At 45.2% G+C, this 22,120-nt stretch overlaps 1 protein-coding gene across 6 annotated transcripts in view; it reads left to right on the top strand.

The window, feature by feature from the left end:
- FLNB (filamin B) overlaps window positions 1-22,120 on the top strand; it is a 148,356-nt gene that overhangs the window by 106,311 nt on the left and 19,925 nt on the right. The window contains exons 26-40 of one of the 6 annotated variants that reach the window (XM_074198880.1): window positions 1,274-1,366; window positions 2,201-2,324; window positions 4,420-4,576; window positions 5,521-5,710; window positions 8,420-8,667; window positions 10,351-10,389; window positions 11,207-11,309; window positions 12,323-12,463; window positions 13,456-13,584; window positions 14,564-14,737; window positions 15,179-15,337; window positions 15,942-16,145; window positions 16,871-17,023; window positions 17,142-17,264; window positions 19,351-19,617. In XM_074198880.1, the coding sequence (XP_074054981.1) occupies window positions 1,274-1,366; window positions 2,201-2,324; window positions 4,420-4,576; window positions 5,521-5,710; window positions 8,420-8,667; window positions 10,351-10,389; window positions 11,207-11,309; window positions 12,323-12,463; window positions 13,456-13,584; window positions 14,564-14,737; window positions 15,179-15,337; window positions 15,942-16,145; window positions 16,871-17,023; window positions 17,142-17,264; window positions 19,351-19,617 (2,304 nt within the window). Of the gene's footprint in view, window positions 1-1,273; window positions 1,367-2,200; window positions 2,325-4,419; window positions 4,577-5,520; window positions 5,711-8,419; window positions 8,668-10,350; window positions 10,423-11,206; window positions 11,310-12,322; window positions 12,464-13,455; window positions 13,585-14,563; window positions 14,738-15,178; window positions 15,338-15,941; window positions 16,146-16,870; window positions 17,024-17,141; window positions 17,265-19,350; window positions 19,618-22,120 lie in introns of all 6 variants that reach the window. The other 5 variants (XM_074198879.1, XM_074198883.1, XM_074198882.1 and 2 more) reach the window with 5 other exon arrangements.

The raw sequence follows: 22,120 nt of genomic DNA, 5'->3' as shown, positions 1-22,120 counted from the left end.
TAGTTTCCAAGATAAGACTCTTAAGTTGCTGATTGGTGTATTAGTAGAGGAAGTTTCCTCATGGGGTGTTCCCTTCCCCAGTTATCACAAGTCTGGCCCCTCGCCCCCCAACAAATATTCCATCCTCTACATGTCCTCTCTATCCTGTATCCAGGTATTATCCTTGTATATGTACAAGAGATGCATCTTCTCCGGATTGTGACTTATTCGAGATTCTGGTTAAACTCTCAAATCTCAGTCCTTGCTTAAGTAGGCTCTTGAAGGAAGGGTCAGTACTCAAGCATCTCCTTTTCTGTTTCTGAGATTCTGGGGACTTAGGAATTTTCACTCAGTCTTGGGACCAAAAGATCTTGTTTGGAGATGGTTTTAGGTGACTTTTTTTAAGTCCCGTTCCTCTTTGGGGTTACTGGGCCCTCCATACGGGATGACGGTTCCCATTATTTGTCTCCCAGAACTATGCCTGCTACTAGCGGTGTCCTAGAGAGAAAGACTGTTTTTATGAAATGGGCTTAGAATTTGTCCCTTTAGATGACTAGAGTGAAATGTCTTGGACTTTGGGGTTAGAGAAAGGGGGGGCAGGGAAAGCCTATCTCACAGTCAGTCTGGATCTGTGATGGAGGAGCTTGTCGGTCCCAGCCCAGCCTCTGACCCTTTCTGGCAGGGTGACCATGGGCAGTCACTTTATTTCTCAGGGTCTTGGGTAGGTAGTTCCCTAAGTCTCAAAGGTCCTAGGAGAGACTAGATTCAAAATCAAGTGGTTCTTCACCAGTTCAGGGCCCATTTCCCTCTTCTTTAAAGAAGCATCCTTTAGGGAGGACAGGAAATGTCTTCCTGTTAACTGCACCTCCAGGTCTGAGACGTGGTCTGAGGTAGGCTTCTCTAAGCTGCTATTTTGCAATCTGAAGACGTTCATTCTGGGTGTATGGACTGCAAAGTCTTCTTTGTAGCACATTTCTTTCAGCAATTCTCGACAATTGAATTTTTTTATCTTGACTCTGTAGTCAAGTTGGCCTGTGAGCCCATGTCCTTTCTGGGGAAGACGTTTCCTCCCAAGGGGGTTGGTTACAGAGCTTTCTCCTCAGTAGCGTCACCCTTTGGAGTCTATGGGTGACCCTTGACGGGAGGGAGAGGGAGAATCGGGATGGAATCAGGCCATTCTGCTAAATTGCCAGAGGTGGTGGCAGGGAAGGAAGAGGGGCAGGGCAAGGGAGCGCTTGACCCTAACCTTGTCGAGTTTCACCAATGCCCTCTTATAACAACTTTTTAATTCCAGTGGACGAGACGGACTCCCACACCCGGCACAGCCCACTGAAAAGCATTTCAGATTTCTTTAGAGGTGACCAGCAGGGTGATTTTAATGAGACAGGTTTGCAGTTTCATGTTGGCCTATGCTCTGAATCACATTGTGCATGACGCTTGCCCGTCCGTCTGTCTTACAGGCTCATTATCTCTGCTTTACCTACCTCTCCTAATGAACTGAAGAGTCCTTTAATTGCACTGTGGTGGCTGAGGCTTTGGGGGGTGCGGGCGGTATGGGCTATACCATTTTCTGAATCTGGATTGAATGGGGTCTGGATTGCTCCCATTCAGTCCATGCTTGCTTTGCTGAGATGACTATTTTAGAGAATCTTTCCTTCCAGTTGTTCCTGGGGCTTTAAAATGCATGTGATTAGAAGTTTCCCCACACCCCAAACTCACCCCTTATGGGCTGCCGCCCTCAGAGCGATCTCATCAGACCTTCTAAAAATGAGGTCTCAAACCGCAAAGGCAGTATTTCCATTGCTTTTGTCCTGCACGTTCAGTAGGAGCACTCGCTTCTTGATACTTCCAAGTCAGCATGAGCCAACTATACTAACCCACCTTAAATGCCGAAGCATTTGTAGTTGCATGGTCGCATTCACTCTGGTGCGAATTTCTCACCTGCCCGGCAGACTCAAAGGCTGTCTCATTAAGAGTCCTCCAGGAGCGTCCAGATTAGAGTAGCTCACACTGGAAGTACTGCAAGCCTCTCACAGATGGTTGTTTGTCCAACCTGGGCTTCAGGAACCCCCGGGGGGGCTGGACATGCCTAGAGGCCCACACCTGGCTTCCACTGGGAGGGGTCTTGCTTGGTCAGGTGGCATCCTCTTCCTACCCCAGACCTGGGTTTGGGGGAGGTCCATAGCCCCACCTTTTTCAGAGTCATCTCATTTGTTTCTAGGCCTGGTGGAACCGGTGACTGTGACGGACAATGGAGACGGCACTCACACTGTGACCTACACTCCATCGCAGGAAGGACCATACATGCTCTCTGTCAAGTATGCCGATGAGGATGTCCCTCACAGGTAAAGGAAGGCCTCTGTCCTCTAGGCTTGCGTACACCCTCTAATACTAAGCTGAATTATGGTTCTCCTCAGTTAACACTTAAGGTGCTTGTTCCTGTGCCCTGTTAGAAGGGAGTGTTCTAAGGTGTCTATTTTGTGACCTGCATCAAAAACAGATCAATAACTATTGTTTTCATATATTTCCCTCTCCACTTCCCACACAGCCACTTGTTCTAACAAAGAATAAAAAAAAAAAGACAATTCACTGACAGTAAGTAGCACATTACCCAAGACTGGCAGCGTAGACACCATTCCATACCTATGGTCCTCCACCTCTGTAAAGTCCTTCCAGACTTTGGGATCAAGCTTGATGGCTATGAATGGAATGTTTTCTAATGTTGCTTCTTATTCTTTCCATTCCCCTTGTGCTGGTCACTGTGTGTGTTTTCCTGGTTCTGTTTCTTCTGCTTTGCGTCATCAATTACTATGAGTCTTTCTTTGTTTTCTAGTCATAATTTCTTAGGCCTGCACTTTCTACTTCATTTATATCTTAAGCCGCTACTCTGTGATGGCCACTATGCTAAGTGCTGGTAATACAAGAAGAGCAAAAGACATTTCCCACTCTCAAGCATCTCACTGTCATTTGGGGAAGCACATTTAAGAACTATGAGAAGAATATGTAAAATAAAGAAAGATGACAATTATTTGTGGGAAAGCATCTGGGTGGGGAAATAGGTGGAAGAAGCCAGGGAGGGCTCCTTCAGGTGTGATTTGAGCTGAGTCTTGATAAATGAGGAGGGAAAGGAAGAACATCCCTTTTTTTGGGGGGGGGGGTCAGGGATTTCTGGTACAAATGGGAGATGGGTTGTCAGGACAAGAATCATTGAATTCATGTTGAAGGGAAGCCAATTATAAGAATCCTGGAAAGATATTGAAGGGCTCTACATCCTAAATGGAGAACTTTATATTTGATCCTAGATTTAATATGAGTCACTGGAATTTATTGAATGGGGGAGTGGTAAAGTCAAGACTGTGTGCTAGGAAAATCCTTTTGATAGTTGATATATAGGACCTGGTAGAGTTGAGGCAGAGAGACCAATTAGGCTATTCCAGTAGTCCAGGTGAGAGACAATATGATCTTGAACTTAGGAGGTGAAAGTGGATTGGATATGTTGAGTGAGTGAAAGTGAGAAATTAAGGAAGACACCAAAGTTGTAAGTGTGCATGGCAATGAGGTTGATGGTGGCCTCAAAAGTAATACAGAAGTTTGGAAGAAGGGAGGGGGTGAGTGGAAAGAAAATGAATTCTCTCTTGGACATGTTGAGTTTGAGATTTCTGTGGAGCATCCAGTTTGAGATATCCAAAAGGCACTTGGTCATTTGGAACTGGGACTCAGGTCAAAACCAGGGCCAGATAAAATCAATTTAAAAATCTACACATAACTGAACCCGTGGGAGTTGATGAGATTGCTAAGAGAGAGTATGGAGGAAAAAGAATAGGACCCAAGTCAGGGGTCTTGGGGGACACTCATGAGTGGTAGATGGTTTTATGAATAGAGATCTTGTAAAAAAGATGGAGGAGGAATGAGTGGCCAGACAGGTAGTCAAAGAGAGCAGGGAACCCAGGGGGAGAAGGTGATGTCAAATAATGCAGAAGGATCAAACAAACCATTGTTTGGCAGTGATAAGATCTTTGGAGAGAATCTTTTCATCTAGAAGATGTTGGGAGTCATTTCAAGGGTTAAGAAGGGAGAGTGAATGGAGGGACTTAGAGACACTCAGTAGACAGCTTTCTCAAAGAGTTGAACCCAGAAAATATGGGACAGAGACAGGATGATAGCTGGCAAATATGCTCAGTCATATCACGTGAAGGATGCTCGTCTCTTAGACTTTTTACAGCTAAGAAACATCTGGTGACTCCTTGTTTCTGACTGATCTTTCAGTTTTATTACCTCTGAGATTCTCTTAACTTATTTTTTTTGGTTGTTAAAGATATTCCAGGTCATCCCCCCTTGTTGGTTTTATTATTTGAATAAAGTGCGTTACTAAGAAGAGCTGATGACCATTCTTGAGGTTGCATGGATGTGTAATAATTGGATGTCTTTCCCTGTATTCAGTCCTTTTAAGGTCAAAGTCTTGCCTACCTATGATGCTAGCAAAGTGACAGCGAGTGGTCCTGGCCTCAGCTCCTATGGGGTCCCAGCCAGTTTGCCTGTGGAGTTTGCGATTGATGCCAAAAAAGCAGGAATTGGACCCCTTGCTGTCCAGATAACAGTAAGTTGTTTGCTTTTGGTATTCCTGCTCCCTTCACATTCAGTAAGACCTAGGGTCCAAGAAAACTAGAAGGAACCTTTGAGAGCATGCTTCATTTTACAAATCTGAACCATGGGAGAGGTTAAATGAATTTCCAGAGATCAAAGGCTAGAAAATGGGAGAGCTAGGACTGGGCAGAGGTCTTTTTGCCTGGTCCATTGCTATTCTTCCCATACCGCTATCTTCCTTGTTAGACTGGACCCATCAATTTTTAAAGCTGGATTGTTGCTCTGGGTAGCTGATAATGGAAGTGATTCACCCTTTCTCCCAAGCATCCCTCTGTGCAGAAACGATTTTGATAAAGCTATCCATAGTCATACTTAATTTACTCATTTAAGGTTACTAAATTAGTCAAAGGCTAGGGAGAGCAATATTTTCTAACAATGGTTCTTGTGCTAGAACAACGTTCTGCACAGTAACAACTCTGGCGGGCTTGTCCATTCCAGCAGTACAATGATCAAATGGTTTTAAAAGACTTGTGATGGAAAAATGGCATCCATGTCTAGAAAAGGGACTCTGAGGTTGAAATGTAGACCAAAGCTTATTATCTTCAATTTTTAAAAGTTGTCTTATGTATTGTCATTTTTTTCGCTAATGTTTTCTTCAGTTTGGATTTGATTTTTATATCACAACATGATCAGTATGGAGCTATGTTTAGCATTGTTATAAATGTAGACCCTATATCAGGTTGCTTTTTTTTCTAGGGGAGGAAGGGAGTAAGGGAGACAAATGTAAAATTCAAAACCTTGCAAAAAAATGATTGTAAAAACTACCATTGCATGTAGTTAGAAAAACAAATAAAATATTAGAGTTAAAAAAAGAAACTAAGCCAAAAACAAAAACCCCACATTGTATCTTATAAGTTTTTGATTGAATTTGTTACTCATTGTATTTGTGCTGCCCAGGACCAAGAAGGAAAACCCAAAAGAGCCAGTGTCCATGACAACAAAGATGGCACCTATGCCGTGACCTACGTCCCTGACAAGACTGGCCGCTATCTGATTGGGGTCACATATGGTGGGGATAATATTCCATCTTCTCCTTATCGAATCAGGGCCACTCAGACTGGAGATGCCAGCAAATGCTTGGCCACAGGTGAGTAAATTCTTTTTTATTTTTTATTTTTTATTTTAGTTTTTTAGTTTTTGCAAGGCAATGGGTTTAAGTGGCTTGTCCAAGGCCACACAGCTAGGCAATTATTAAGTGTCTGAGACAGGATTTGAATTCAGGTACTCCTGACTTCAGGGCCAGTGCTCTATCCACTGTGCCACCTAGCCGCCCTATGAGTGGAATTCTTTAGTGCTGGTTTGTAGAGCCAGAATTTCTCCTTGGATTAGGTGGTGCCAATAGGGACCCTCATCAGACTTCTCTTGAAATGACCTCAGTTGTACCTAATGAGAGTCAGCAAGACATTTCATAAAGTTTAAGGGCAAATTAGGGCAACCTTGATGAGCCTGTAAATGGAGACATCCACCCCAGTGGGTTTCACTGTGCAGCTAAAGGTAGGAAGATGAACTACTTACAAATTGATATGGGGAATGCGCCTCTGGTGTGAGCATTTATCTGCCAGCTCAGGGACAGGGATTTATCTTCTCCCAGAGACAAAATATTTCCTCTTTGATAACCAGTGTCCCTGAGGGTAGACTTAAGAGTAGAGTGGAAAGATAGCCTCTTGTGATTTCTATCCTGAATCTACCTTTTAAGTTGCCTCATTGATTATTTCTATTATTATTTCTAAACCTTATTATTTATTGTTACCTAATTATTATTTCTGCTTATTATTATTATCATTATATTTATTTATTTATTTATTGGGTGCTTACTGTACACTGAGTACACAACTATGCCTGCCCTCCAAGAGCTTATTTCTAACAGATTTGTTCCATGAGCTCTGGTTCCTGAAATCTAAGGAGCAATGCTTCATTAGAATCAGAGAAGTCGATTTCTTGTCTTGCCATTTAAAAACTTAGAAGATAGATCTCATACTAATTTTGGCTTCTGACCCCTTCTATGTAAAATGAAGTGATTGGACTTTCTTCTACATTCACATCTCTGACACTTGGAAACCCGAAAATATATCTTAGGCAAAGTGAGTTCTCCCTTCCATAGCCCAAAGTATTAACACTCTTAGGAGACAAGTTTCATAATTTACTAGGACTAGAAGAATTCTCCCCTTAATGATTGACCTTTTGGTGATGGGACAGTCAGAGCTGGACCGGTTCTTTTTTTTTTCTTTAAATTTTATTTAAGGCATTGAGGTTAAGTGACTTGCCCAAGGTCACACAGCAAGGCAATTAATAAGTGTCTGAGGCTGCATTTGAACTCAGGTCCTCCTGACTCCAGGGCTGGTACTCTATCCACTGTGCCATCTAGCTGCCCCCTGGGCTGGTTTTTAGGAAAGCCGCCCAACCTTGTGTCCTGTTGGCATGCCATGATCTACTGGAGGCACCAGTAAAGTTTCCTTCTTTAACCTGGCTGACTGAACTGAGTACCCTTTGGAACTTTTGCCTCCTTTAGTTTGCTGTTCAGTGCCCTCCATAAGTCTAGCCCCAATTATCCTTTCTAGTCTTATCTTACTACATGAATGGTGGGTTCCAGTAGAACAAGGATTTAATAATTTGCCTACCTGCTGTCTGCCAAACATTGAGCTAGGATGGAAAAAGAAATGTAAAGAATGAAACAATCCCTGTTCTCCAGGAGCTTATTGTCCTGTAGGTTGGGTCTATCTAATCTAGCTTCCTTCCCTCCCAGTCCCACTCCAGGGCTAATGATTGCCTAGATGACACAGCGGACTCGTGTTTGAATCCAGTCTTTGATGCTTACTAGCTGTGGGACCTTGGGCAAGTCACTTAACCTTAATAGCTCCGCATCCAGGGTCATCTCCATTCATCCTGATTCATCTCTGGGCACTGGACCCAGATGGCTCTGGAGGAGAAAGTGAGACTGGGACAAACCCCACCTCACTCAAATCCAGTTCATGTGCTTGTCATGGCATCACCTCCCTGATGTTGTGGTCTTCTTTGACAATGCAGGACAGACATTATTATCTTGGATATACATAATTGTGTGCATGTTGTCTTCTTCATTACAATGTGAAGACTTTGAGACCCTGGGCTGTGTTTTTATCTTTTATTGATATTCCCAATAATTAGTAGAGTTCCTAGAACATTGTATTTATTTTAAGAATACTTGTTGATTTTACCTAATATTTCTACCTGTCCTTCAAGGCCCATGACAAAGCCTCTCACAGCTATACCCATTCAGTGATTTGTATGGAAAAAAATGGAGACTTAAGAGAAGTGACTTACCCAAGACAATATGGATAACAGGGAGATTTTTGAACCCAATTCTCTTTCCATTATACCATATTGCATCTTCTTTAATGGAAGAAAGATCCTTCTGAGCAGTTAACCTAGAAGGACCTTTGGCTAGGCTTGACTGCTGGGGGCTCATATCTATTTTCTGGATATTGGCCCTGCTGCTTTGGGGATACATGGTGTTATTGATAGTGATAGCTGACATTGCTGTAGCATTTTGAGACCGCCAGAGTGCTTTCCATGGTATGATCTGTTTGGGCCTCACAACCACTTCAAGTGAGAGATTGGTGCGGCTATCATTCCTATTGTAGAAATGAGACTTGTGAAGCTGCAAGAGGTCAAGGAGTTTGCCCAGGGATGCACAGCTAGGAAACATGGGAGTTGGAACTTGAACCGACTCTTCCTGCTTTCAGGTCAGGTGCTTTCACCTGCTATGCTGTGATGTGGTTGAGCATTTCTGCAAACTTCTGTGTCAACTGTTTTCCAGGCCCTGGCATTGCACCCACAGTCAAGACTGGGGAGGAAGTTGGCTTTGTGGTTGATGCCAAGACTGCAGGGAAAGGGAAGGTGACCTGTACTGTCCTGACCCCCGATGGCGCTGAAGTGGAAGCGGAAGTTATCGAGAATGAGGATGGCACCTATGACATCTTCTACACTGCGGCAAAGCCTGGCACCTATGTCATTTACGTGCGCTTCGGAGGAGTTGATATTCCCAACAGCCCCTTCACTGTCATGGTAAGGCTCACCTTAGAACTGACCTCACTTGGAACATGGCGGGTGTCCCTGACCTGACACTGGCTTCTCAAAGCAGATGTAGAATGATGCTTATGTCCCCATTTTGCCTTTCGGTGTTGGAGTCCGGAAGTAGAGTCCAGTTGGCCATATGGGTGTTTTCCTTTCTCCATAGATATTGGTTTATCACCGTGTAGTATTGCTAGAGGTTTTGTTGTTGTGATTGGGGTTGGCAGTGGGGGTGGGAGGAGAGGACAGTGTGAGATGGTCCCTTAGGGCTAAGGTACATAAGTTCCTATTCTCTCTTTTATGTCTTTGCATTTTGACATGGTTTCTCCTGCTACGGAGAAAAGATTTAATGGATAATGTGTTTAGCTTGTTTAAATGGGGAAGGGGGGAAGTTTCAAGAATCATGGCTCAAACAGTTGGATTTTTCAGGTTATTTTACCAGGAGAGACTGGATTTGGTACAGCTAAGTGGAGTCTGTGTGAGCATAGCTACCTATGTAAGAGTCAATATAGAATTTTCTTGCATTTGTGGGAAAGAAGAAGCAGGGGTCCATCTGGCAGATAGACCTGAAAGGCTGTGCGTTGGAGGTTCTCTTGCCTCCTCCTGTTCAAAAGAATATGTTTGAAGCTAATGGATTATAGGGTCTTGGACCTAGAGCTGACAAGGATCCCGAGTCCATCTACTCCAACTCCCCTCCCCATTTTACAGATGAGGAAGCTGAGGCCCAGTTCGGAAACAGAACAGTTGAGAGATTTGAACCCAAAGGGCAGATGGATCGTATTCTCTCATTCTCTTGGGTCATTATTACAAAAAAAAAAATTAGGAGAAACTTGAAAACTAGTTGATTGTCACTGTAAAGTCCCTCTTATGCTTAGAAAGGGTTCAATAGCCTCCACCCACTACTAGATTTACAAATACGAATGTACTCTATTCCCAAGGCAGGTGTGACACTGAGATTGTTCTATGCTTTCATCCTGGATCACCAAATACTAGTCATAGCATCCTGTTTGCCTCAGTTTCCTCATCTGTCAAATAAGCTAGAGAGAAGATGGCTAACCCCTCCAATATCCCTGCCAATAAAACCCCAAGTGAGCTCCCAAAGAGTCAGATAGGACTGAAACAGCTGAACAACAAGAATTTTTGATTCCAAGCCATGTCCTTTATACTTAGGACCACTCAGTACTCTTAAGTCACTTCACTTTCTGCACCTTGCTTTAGTCATTTGTAAAATGAGAAGGTTGAAGAAGATAACCTCGAATGTATCCCTCCCAACGCTAAAGCTTGTGTTCTGTGATTTCCAAAAAACATGGCCTGTGAGCATCAACAGTTCTGTTATCCAAAACACAGACCTTAGAGTCACACACACAGACGTTGAGGAAAGGGGTTTATTCTGCTACAGATTTCTTAAGTCTATCTACTTCTCTAATTAAATACAGACGATAACATCCTCTGATCCAAGTATGGCCTCCAAGAGATGTGGGTTGGGGAAGGAGGCCCCGTAGGTGGAGGCAAATAAGAAATGGATTGAGCCGATTTTAGGGATTATTTCTAGCTCTACCCCAAAGGATTAAGGGTCACTCTTACCCACTGGGGAGGGTCTTGGATTGTTGTTGTCATTGAGTAGGGGGAGAACTCTGTGTTGTGATACCCAACTAATCTCCCTTTGCCACTAACCAGGCTACAGATGATGACGTTGCCGTAATGAAGGAGGCGCCGGTAAATGCATGTCTCCCTGGCTACAACCCTTGGGTACACCTTTTTTTTTTCCCTCCCTTTTCACATTTCTCCCTCCCATGTAGCATTTCATTTCAGAACGCCTCCGGCCTGCTGCTTGGGACTGCCTTGGTGTCTGTTCATCCATAGCTCTCCGATTGATCAGTAGCCTTTTAGAAGGGTTCAAATCATCCTGGGATCTGTCCTTGTTGCTTTCTAATGATGCCTAAACATCATAACACACGCCCCATGAATTACCATTGGTCACATCTAATTGTATTAATCAAAAGTCTGCCTTCACGCCGAAGACACGGGGTGGGGAGCCAAGAGCTGCCACCGTCCTGCTGGGTCTGAAACTGCCCTGGCAACTCAGTTTCTCCTTGGGATCGAGACCTCCACTGCTTCTCTCTTGGGCCTCAGCTGTCACCTCAAATGCACTTTCTTCTCTAGGCCACAAGCAGCTAACCCTTTTTTCACGTTGATCCCTTGGGGGTCTTTTACTTACACACTCACATACACACACACACAAACTCACATATACAAATGCACACATGCACACAACCCCTTTCTCTCTTTTCTGCTGCCTCTGAGGACTGCTGGGAATTTTACAAACAAAATCAAAGTGCTCACGGTCAGGCCCACTTAACCCCCCCAAATCCTGGCCGCTCGGCGTGTTCCTTGGGTGGTAAGGTTCTGCTCTGGAGAACATGGCCCTGACTGGGTTGGTTTGCACAATTCCCAGCTGCTCTGCCTCCCTCTGGCTTCTCCTGGTTGGATTGGTTTTCTCCTCACCTCAGCTCATCTCCCATCCTGTTTTCAGGTGACTGAAGAAGCCTATGTCCCTGTCAGTGACATGAATGGCCTGGGATTTAAGCCCTTTGACCTGGTCATTCCCTTTGCTGTCAGGAAAGGAGAAGTAACTGGTAAGCAAGATGATCAGGTCTCTCTTATCGGGTGCATCAGGGCTGGGCCTTCTCTTGGGTTCATAGACAGTGTCTTGGTTCCTGGTGGGGTAGCCTCTCCTATCCTCCAGGCTAGACTGATTTACCTACACTTGATGTGGCATGCTCTGGGGAATCCCTGCACACATCCCCTTGGAAGTGGCAAAGAGCAGTGTTGCTCTCAGTCCAAACCCCTCCTTATTATAGATGCCTGGGCTGGGCTGGGCTATACCAGTGGTGACTTTCTCTTTTTAAAAGCCCATGGCAGAGGCAGCTAGGTGGAACAGATAGAGCACTGACTCCAGAGTCAGGAGGACCTGAATTCAAATCTGGCCTCAGATACTTAATAATTGCCTAGCTGTGTGACCTTGGACAAGCCACTTAATCCCAATGCCTTGCCAAAAAACCCCTCAAAAATAATAAAAAATAAATTAAAAAATAAAAAGCCATTGACATCAGGTGATGCATTAGGCCTAGTGTTAGGAAGACCTGAGTTCAATCCAAATTCTAAGGCATTTTCTAACTGGGTGACCCTGGGCTAGTCACTTAATGTCTGTCTGTTTCTTCAGCTGTAAAATGTGGATAAGATTCCCCAAGATTATTGGGAGGATAAAATGAGTCTGTATAAATGCTAGTTGCTATTACTATAATAGTAATTATTAATATTAAAATATGGACATTTCTTTCAAGGACTGCCTTCAGGTCAGTTCTTATATAACAACCCTGATGTAACACACTCTTCTAGAATAAATCTCAGTTTAGACACTTGCTGTTCCGTGAGAGCCAAGGAGGGGAATTTGGCCGCCATCTTCCCGGTATATGGGACTTGGCAACTTGTTTGGCTGTAGGTTTAAGTGATGAGTGCTCAGCTTGGGACACCCAAAACTGCTGTTTTTAAAGCCCTCTTTAAGCCAAAGCATCTGCCTTTTCCAGGAAAACAGCTGGAGACCATCCACTCAAGGACCTCACTTGTCTGTCTTTGTTGCGTTCCCTAGGAGAAGTTCACATGCCCTCCGGGAAGACGGCCACCCCCGAGATTGTCGACAACAAAGATGGCACCGTCACTGTTCGCTATGCGCCCACAGAGGTTGGCCTCCATGAGATGCACATTAAATACATGGGGAACCACATCCCCGGTGAGTTAGCTCTGACTCCACAGCGGAGACAGTTCTGGGGCACCTCAGTTTGGGTTAAGGGCCCTGAGGGTGTGAAGAAGAGCATATTTTTGCAAATAGAGTTATTGTCCTTATAAAGCAGGCAGGGCTTTGACCTCATTAGGCCCGCCTATGTCTTAGGCTATAGTAGAGAATACTGGGAACTGAATTCATTTGGCTGCCCCAACATAGTGATCAAAATGAAGGGAAGTATGAGGAGCGAGGCACGTCACAGGACAGCTTATAGAAACAGCAAGGGGCTTCATAGGAGGGAGAAGATGGGGAGAAACTGGCTCTAGAGTTTCTTGCTAAAATGGGTATAGAGCACCGGCCCTGGAATCAGGAGGACCTGAGTTCAAATGTGGCCTCAGACACTTGATAATTCCCTGTCTTAACCCCATTGCTTGCAAAACAATAAATTAATAAATAATAAATAAAATGGATATTGTCAGTATAGATCACAGGCCTCTGTGGCGCCTGCTTTCCACCTCCTGGCTGTTCTTCACAACCTTATTTTTCTAAAATTGTACAAGACTCACTCCTTTGAGTTTCCTTCCCAGGAAGCCTCAAGCGTATTCATAGCTTCACATCTTTCTCTTTGCTCCAGGAGATAAGGCCCAGTAGAATCTAGTCCAAGTCTAGGGAGAGGAGAAAACCCTGAGCCCATGTCCTGCTTATTTAGAAGGCTAGTCTTGGATTTAGGAAGCCTGGCCTCAAGCCCTGACTCTGCCACCTACTGACTCTGTCCTTGGGAAAATCACCTCCCAGTGTCCTTGGGCAGCTCCCAAAGCTTAAGCCATCTTGTGTCTCTGGATGGGGTTTCCAGTGAGTGCTGGCTGCCTAATACACCCTGCCCCCAAGGAGCTCACGACATTGGCACCTTGGATTTATTGCACCAAATAAAACAACCAGCAAACAACTAAAGACTTAAAAGTGCACTTACCAACTCTTCCCTTGCTTTGGTGAACTTAAAGAGAGCCCCCTCCAGTTCTACGTGAACTACCCAAACAGCGGCAGCGTGTCGGCATATGGTCCTGGCTTGGTTTATGGAGTCGCCAACAAGACTGCCACCTTCACCATCGTCACCGAGGACGCCGGAGAGGGTAAGTGAGGAGAACGTCACCCAAAGCTGGCTGGGGAACACTAGCTTACTGTCACTGAGACTTAGAAGGACTTGGGCAAGGCTGGGGCTTTCTGCTAACAGGAACATTCCCATTTAATCTGTTGCTTCTCTCTTGCCTGTAAGAGCTGATTTTCATCTTTCCTGTGAGTATTCAAATTCAGTCATAGATTTTGATTCAAATCCAGACTTTGAAATTCTTCTCCTCTTTCCCTCACTATAGACACAGATGTCCAGTCAGACAGACAGGTGGATAGATATGGATAGAACATTAATACTTCCAATAAAATCCTTCCTGACCTATATATTCATAGATATATGTGTGTATAAAGATTTATTTATAATACCTATGTGCATATAATATCCACAAAATTAATAACTCCAATGGGGTCATAGATTATTATTTTATATATGTGTATATAAATGTTTATGGAATTAACTCTAATAAAGTGTGTGTGTGTGTGTGTGTGTGTGTGTGTGTGTGTGTGTGTGTGTCGATGTGTGTCTAAACTTTGGGCCTCTAACCAAGTTCTTCTTGGGACTCCCTATCATGGATGTGGCCCTGAATTTCCAAGGACCATGCCACTGACCTCAGCACCTTTCCATGCTACTGAGGCATGGAAGGATTACTATATGTATTGATTAAGGGAATTCTCCCTTCCATGACCCTGTGTAATGCTAAGAGACAGTAGGGCCTAGTAGGGTGGGTGTTGATTTGGCCATCTGTCAAAAGACCCTGTGATGTCTTCTGACATTTTCAGAGTTATTGACAGAGCAGAAGCCGGTGGGTTGTGTAGTCTTCCACCTCCCGCCTCTATTGCTCAAAATGGCAACCAGTGTCTCATCCATTCCCAAGGCAATCAGTGCTTGATCTCCCCTCACCAGAAATGATATGTTGTGGCTGCTCCTCCCATCCCAAAAGCTGTCCCCCCGAAAAACAGGAGGCCTCTTCTGTCTGACAGGTGGACTGGACTTGGCCATCGAAGGGCCTTCCAAGGCTGAGATCAGCTGCATCGACAACAAGGATGGCACCTGCACCGTGACGTACCTGCCCACACTCCCTGGGGACTACAGCATCCTTGTGAAATACAATGACAAGCACATTCCTGGCAGCCCCTTCACAGCCAAGATCACAGGTGGGGCTGCACCAGCTGGGGCCCAGGGGAAGGGTTTTGCGGCTCCGTTGTTGCTGACTGAAGAGTGACATCCTTCCCTAGGACTGGGCTTGGTGTCTCTACACAGTCTGGTGTGCTTAGAGTTAGATGTCGAGGGAGAAGGACCTTTGAACATTTTGTCCAACCCCTGCACCCCCCCGCCAGTACATTACTTAACCTCTAGTAGCCTCGGACCATTCGCTTCTAGAGATCTGGAGTGAAGATATTCCCATTTTGAAAGCCTCCATGTCCTTGCTGCATCTGGGGGGCCCTGTGACGTTTACTTAGGGCTGAGGTTTGATCCCACAGAATCGATCTTAAGGTGTGTTATATGTAGCAGAAAGTCCAGAGTAATTAGAAGGGTGATTGTGTGTGTGTGTGTGTGTGTGTTCCTGTTTGACCATGCCATTGGACACGTCCTAGATAACAACAGGAGATGTTCCCAAGTGAAGCTGGGCTCAGCTGCTGACTTCCTGTTGGACATCAGTGAAACAGATCTGAGCACACTGACCGCCAGCATCAAGGCCCCGTCCGGGCGTGATGAGCCCTGTCTCCTGAAGAGGCTCCCAAACAACCACATTGGTGAGTGAGTGGTCGCCTCCCGGCAGCTGCCCCTAGACGAGCCCCTCCCTTGAGGGTCTCCCAATAAAGCCTCAATGTCCACCTGTCACTTGTGATCTTGGTGGACTGGGAGGAGGGGGCGGGATTTCCTTTGTTGCGTCAGGGTTGGACTACACGGCCACAGAGATGGTCTTGTTTCCTCCGGCTGGGACAATGCCCAGCCACTATTGTGTGTCTTGTGGTTCTTCTCATGCTGTTTGGCACATTTGAAAAAAGCAAATATAAGCTGAAGCATTTTTATCTTTTTTGATCCTCCTCAATATTTATAGCATCCGTTGAAGTGGAGGCTGCTGCAGAACAAGGATTCTTAACCTGGAGAATTTGATTTCAGGGGAATCCCTGGCTTAGATGGGAAAGAGAAATGCAATTTTAATTTTCACTGACTTCTAACTGAAAGCTAGCATTTTCCTTGATTATCTAAAAACATAATTCTGAGAAGCCCAGGCTTCACCAAGCTGCCCAAGGGTCAGGAGCCCTAGTCATGAAGCCAGGGCTGAGCCTTATGGCCTTCAGTTTCATGGTTCCCTTTCTTTTCCTGAAACTCCGGTGTTTCCATTTCTTGCAGGCATTTCTTTCATCCCCCGGGAAGTTGGGGAACACCTGGTCAGCATTAAGAAAAATGGCAGCCATGTGCCCAACAGCCCGGTCTCCATCATGGTGGTTCAGTCCGAGATTGGCGATGCCCGCAGGGCTAAAGTCTCTGGCAGAGGCTTGACTGAAGGACGCACTTTTGAAATGTCAGACTTCATCGTTGATACAAGGGATGCAGGTCAGTCTGCCTGCCCCATGGGTGTCTTGTCATCGGGGCTGCTAGGGGAAAGCCTGGAGCGTTCAACCTAGCCTGTTCCTTCTCCAGCTAAGTGGCTTCTTCTATCCCCTTATTTTTTCTTGTCCTTTAAAAGGGCAGTAGTTTGGGTATCTAAGCTTTAGACCCTTCACCAGCAGGGTTACAACTGCTGTCATCTTTCTGAGGTCTTATAATCTCCATCCAAAAGCTGTTGACTCATTCTCATTGAGAGAGAACATGGTAGTGAATAGGGTGTTGGCGTCAAAGAGACCTGAGTTCAGCTCCTATATTAGTTACTAACTAGGTGGGTGACCCTAAACAAGTCTCTTAACATCTCCTTCTCTATTCTTTCTTGGTGAAAAGAAAGGGTTAGGTTGATGGCCTTACCAGTCCCTTCCCCCTCCAGATCTCTTCTTGCATGATCCCATCATCCCCAAAGCCATGTTGAGTTCACTTGCCGCAAACACACTGAAGTGTTCTTTGCTCTCCCCTTAGTCTTCCTCCATGAGCTTCTCTAGTCTCTTTGACTTTTGTTTGGACCCAAGCCCAGTGTTGTCTTGGGGTCCACAATCTGGGGTTTTCTGAATTCCAAGATGGTGGGACGGACTTGGGGCTTTGGCAGCAAATGAGATGCATCAGGGGTTGTTCTGCATTAATTTAGGAGCCCACCATGTCTAGTTAGAAAAATGAGGATATGTGTCCTTCAGGTTATGGCGGTATATCCTTGGCCGTGGAAGGGCCAAGCAAAGTTGACATCCAGACAGAAGACCTTGAAGATGGAACCTGTAAGGTCTCCTACTTCCCTACGGTACCAGGGGTTTATATTGTGTCCACCAAGTTTGCAGATGAACACGTCCCAGGTATATCAGCCACCTTTTGGGGGGGACCTTGCTTGGATTTTGCTTACCTGTTCAGCCCTTAGGGTGTGTCCCATCCCCCCCCACAGCTTCACAAAGACCTTTCCCTCATTCCTTCCAGGGAGTCCCTTCACTGTGAAAATCAGCGGAGAAGGCAGGGTCAAGGAAAGTATCACACGTGCAAGCCGGGCACCATCGGTGGCAACTGTTGGTAGCATCTGTGATCTCAACCTGAAAATCCCAGGTAAAAAGGGACACTATGCATCAGGGTCTTCCTCAGAGCCCAGGACACTCTGAAGAATCAGCGGCGGTCTTGGGAGAAGGACTAGGTCCCTCAAAGGGAGGGAGGAAGGAGTGCAGGCCCGATGGCAGCTCAGTAGCTAAGTCTCTTCCCTGCACAGTCAGCTGAGAAATGTCTCCAGGCCCCAAAGCAACGAGGGGCTGCCTGAGAGGAGGTGGCCTTGAGCCTGAAAGAGAGGGGTAACCTCATGTGGCAGCAGGCCTCAAGTATTAGTCACTAAACAGAAGATAAAATTGGATTTTGTCCCCCAAGATGCCTAATTGTGGAGTTGTGGTGGGCTTCCATGGGGCAGGCAGAGCCCCTCTTCTGTCAGGATGGTGCATCCCCTTCCAGTAAAGAAGACTGGGCCACACAAGGACTCTTACCCTGGGGTCCTTAAAACTTGTCTTTTTTTTTTTTTTAAATGTGGATGGCTATTTCAGAATAATTGGTTTCTTGGTATTGGTTTTACATATGCATTTAGAAACATCATTCTGAGAAGGGGTCCATAGGCATCAGTAGTCTGCCAAGACTTTGTGTATAGGACACAAAGATGGCTAAAAACCCCACTCTAAACCTTGGTGTCATAATGTTCCATCTTTAGCTTGTTACAGACCTATGGATGTATCTGCATGTGCAAAACCTGGGGGTCTAACTTCCTTCCTTCCTTCCTTCCTTCCTTCCTTCCTTCCTTCCTTCCTTCCTTCCTTCCTTTTTCCTAGGTAATGATTCTTGGGAGAATCTTTCTCCTTCCCTTCTTTGCCTTAATCACCATTCTCTATCTCCCAAGTGGAAGGAGACTCACTGGACCTCAGTTGGGCACAGTGGTCTGCTGGTGCTGGCCTGGTTTTCCTCCTTTTTATTTTGGGATTCCCAACAGTTGAACCTCTCCACACCAGTGAATGTGGAGGGGAAGGGTGCTGTGTGACCCTGATTGTTTTTGTTTTGTTTTTGCAAGGCAATGGGGTTAAGTGACTTGCCCAAGGTTATACGGCTAGGCAATTAAGTGTCTGAGGTCGGGTTTGAACTCAGGTCCTCTTGACTTCAGGGCCAGTGCTCCTTCCACTGCACCATCTCGCTGCCCCAGTGTGTGATCCTGATTGTAGGTGATTAGACCACTTCTGAGTGTCCACCATGCAGTGGGGAAGGGGGGCTCACAACCAGCACTGTTTCATATGGAGCTGTTCATATTCGCTGTTTCATATTCCCTTTAATTGGGAATGGAATTGAACATTTGCTCTCTTGCTCCAGGGTTGTTGGTTTCAAGTTATTTTTTCATTTAATGGAAGCTTTTGAGCTCTTGGGGTGCTGAGGGTTTTTGATTAGTCTTAGGTTTCACTTTGTCTTTGGAGACTGAGGTAGATGAACAAATGAATGAAAAGCATCTATTAAAGGGGACCTTTTTCTCCAATTGTGTGTCTTATTGCATGAGGAGAATGACATGATTTCTTGATGTGTTGGAATCTAGCAACTTGAAGGTAGGCTAGTCCTTCCTATGTTTGAAGACCCCCGTCTCTAGTCCCAAGGCAGCGGGATTGGACCCTCTCCCTCATTGCATCTCCATCCCTCCACCAACCTCCGCGTATATCCAAATCGATGCTAATCAATGGCGTGCTACAATCCAACAACTTGGGCTCTTCCTTATTCCGTCAGACAGACCTCTGTCTAGGAAGTTGGTGAAAATATTAGCTTTGCGAGGCCTTGGAAGCCCCAGAAGGCTTCCTGCTCCCTCACTAACAATCTCTTGAGACAATAAGGCTTGATTAGTTCTTTTTCCAAGATGGAAGCAAATCATGTGGGAGCAAGGGTGAGCTAGAGAGAGAGAGAGAGACCCTCATCAAGAGACCCTCGACAGTCCACCAGAAAACATTAAGCACCTACTGTATGCCTGACCCTGTGCTGGCATCAGGGTATATTCCAGGCTACTGATTGCCATCTTGTCCATCATAAACTTTGATTGCATGTTCCACTATGGGCAATGTATTCCATTCCTCTCCCCCTCTCTGGTGTCATTTATTACATAAACTCTTTTCTTTTCCTTTTCCCAAAGAAATAGACAGTGCAGACATGTCAGCCCATGTCACCAGCCCCTCTGGCCGCATGACCGAGGCAGAGATTGTGCCCATGGGGAAGAGCTCCCACTGTGTCCGGTTTGTGCCCCAAGAGATGGGAGTCCACACGGTGAGCGTCAAATACCGAGGACAGCATGTGACGGGAAGCCCGTTCCAGTTCACCGTTGGGCCTCTTGGGGAAGGGGGTGCCCAGAAGGTCCGAGCTGGAGGCCCAGGCCTGGAGAGAGGAGAAGCTGGTGTGCCAGGTAAGAAGCATTGAGGGTTTGGCTCTCCCTAAGAACAAAACATAGAAGGCCGCCATGGCCTAGGTCAGATATGCCCCTCCATGGGGTCCTGAGGAATGTAGACTTACAACAGATCAAGTCTTGAAGGGCCAGACAGTTTTTCTTTGATCAAAGATAAATTGAAGGGGCAGCTAGGTGGCACAGTGGATAAAGCACCGGCCTTGGAGTCAGGAGTACCTGGGTTCAAATCCGGTCTCAGACACTTCATAATTACCTAGCTGTGTGGCCTTGGGCAAGCCACTTAACCCCATTTGCCTTGCAAAAACCCTAAAAAATAAAAATAAAAAAAAAAAAAAGATAAATTGAGACCCTAAGAAGTCTTAACCAAGGTTACAGGTAATAAATAAGTGTCATTAAATTCTTCTAAAGGAGGAAACTTTAGCTAAAAAAACCATCTTTGGTCATTTTGGGAACATAATGGGAACCCAGAAGGGGGGGAATCTTTTTTAAGGCAATGGGGTTAAGTGGCTTGCCCAAGGCCGCACAGCTAGGTAATTATGAAGTGTCTGAGGTCGGATTTGAACCCAGGTACTCCTGACTCCAGGGCTGGTGCTCTATCCACTGCGCCACCTAGCCGCCCCAGGAGGGACTCTTGAATGTAGTGGTAAAAGTCTCTTAAAGACTTTCTAATGTCTCTCCTATTGGGAGAAAAGTTAGGAGAAAATGCTCATACACGAGTTCAATTCAATAAATGCTTACTACGAGTTAAGTCTCGGACATTGTGCTGACTATATCCAAACAAAATGGAGACAGCATCATTGCCAAGATCATCACAGAGGGCAGGCATTAAGGGGGAATCAGAGAAGTCTGGTTGGAGAAGATAGGATTTTCCTTGGAGCTGGAAGGAATCCAGGAGGGAAAGATGAAAGCGAAAATTCCAGAACCAGTGAAAATTCCTGGGGTCAGAAGGCAGAAGAACTTGATGGCCAGTAGTGCAGGATTAATAACCACATGATGGTGGTGGTGGTTGGGAGCAGTGAAAGTTATAGGAAACTGGAAAGGGGAAGTCATAAAGGGTTTGAATACCAAACAGAAGCTTTTGTATTTGATCCTTGAGGTGACAGGGAGCAACTAGTTTATTGACATGAGGATTGAGAGTGATGTTATCAGATCTCTTGTCTTCAGAAGATTTATTTGAGAACTGAAAACACACACACACACACACACACACACACACACACACACACACACGTAATGAAGGTAAAATCTTACCACCATATTGAATATGGGTGATAACACTTAGGTTGTCAATCTGGGTGACTGGTAGTGAGGATTGTGGGATCCGCAGCAGTATTACAGAAACTTGGAAGCAGGGAAGGTTTAGAGGGAAAGAGAATGCATTCAGCTCTGGACATATTGAGTTTAAGATGTCCATGGACATTCAGTTTGAGACAGTTGAAACTCTGAGTCTGGAGCCAGGAGTGAACCTGAAGATGAGAAGGTTAAGCCAATCTGAGAATCAACAACACAGAGCTGATCATTGAAAACTATGGAAGCTGATGAAATCCCAGAGTAAAATAATGTAATGGAGGAAAAAAAAAGAGGAGCTGAGACAGAGCCCTGGGAGACACTTGGGCCCCTTCCACTTCTAAGTCTACAGCTGGTCAATTGTTGTTAGAAACTGGAAAAAATTGTATGTTGCCAAACATGTAATTATAACAAATGTTCTCGTTCCCTTGTCTTCCCTTGGTGGCGGGGGAGTGGGGCAGAATGGAAGAGGGGATCCATGAGGCCGTAAGGAAATCAGCTCTGAATTACAGGTCTATCATGACCTAAAAACAAAGGTCAGAGTTAGTTGTCCTTAAAACTTTCCAGTCTTCATTTTTCTTTATGTAATAATATGTTTTTCCAAGTACATATAAAGACAGTTTTCAGTGTTCATTTTTTAAAAAAGATTTTGAGTTCCAGATTGTTTTCTTCCTTCCGACCTCTCCAAGTCAGCAAGCAATCTGATTATAGGTTATACGTGCATAATCATGTAAAATGTATTTCCACCTTAGTCATGTTGTGAAAGAAGAAAAATAAATAAATTGAGTTTGGGGCAATTTTGGTTAAGTGCCAGCCAGTAAATGACTGAGACCAGATTTGAACTCTGCTCCTCCCAGCTCCAGGACTGGGACTCTATCCACTGTATCACTTAGTTGCCCCTTCTGGTCCCCTTATACTTTCAATCCAGTGGCCCCCATCTGTTCCACAACGAAATACTATATTTTAGCTTCTGGAGTTTTCTCTGAATATCTAGATGCTTGGCAAGCTCTCCTGACTACTGACCTCTCTGGCTTCCTTTAATTCCCATTTAAAATCCCACCTTCAACTGGGGGCTTTCCCCAACCCTTCTCAATTCTGGCGCCTTCCTTCTGTTAATGATTTCCTATTTATGCAGCATCTAACATCTGTTTGCCTGTCGTCTCCCTCATTAGACTGGAAGCTCCTTGAGAGCGGGGGGATTATCTTTGGTCTCTTT

This window comes from Macrotis lagotis, chromosome 8 (genome assembly GCF_037893015.1).
Source record: "Macrotis lagotis isolate mMagLag1 chromosome 8, bilby.v1.9.chrom.fasta, whole genome shotgun sequence".
In the NCBI taxonomy this organism is placed as follows: domain Eukaryota; kingdom Metazoa; phylum Chordata; class Mammalia; order Peramelemorphia; family Peramelidae; genus Macrotis; species Macrotis lagotis.
Note: the sequence above shows the minus strand (reverse complement) of the source record. Positions and strands in the feature narration are given on the sequence as shown.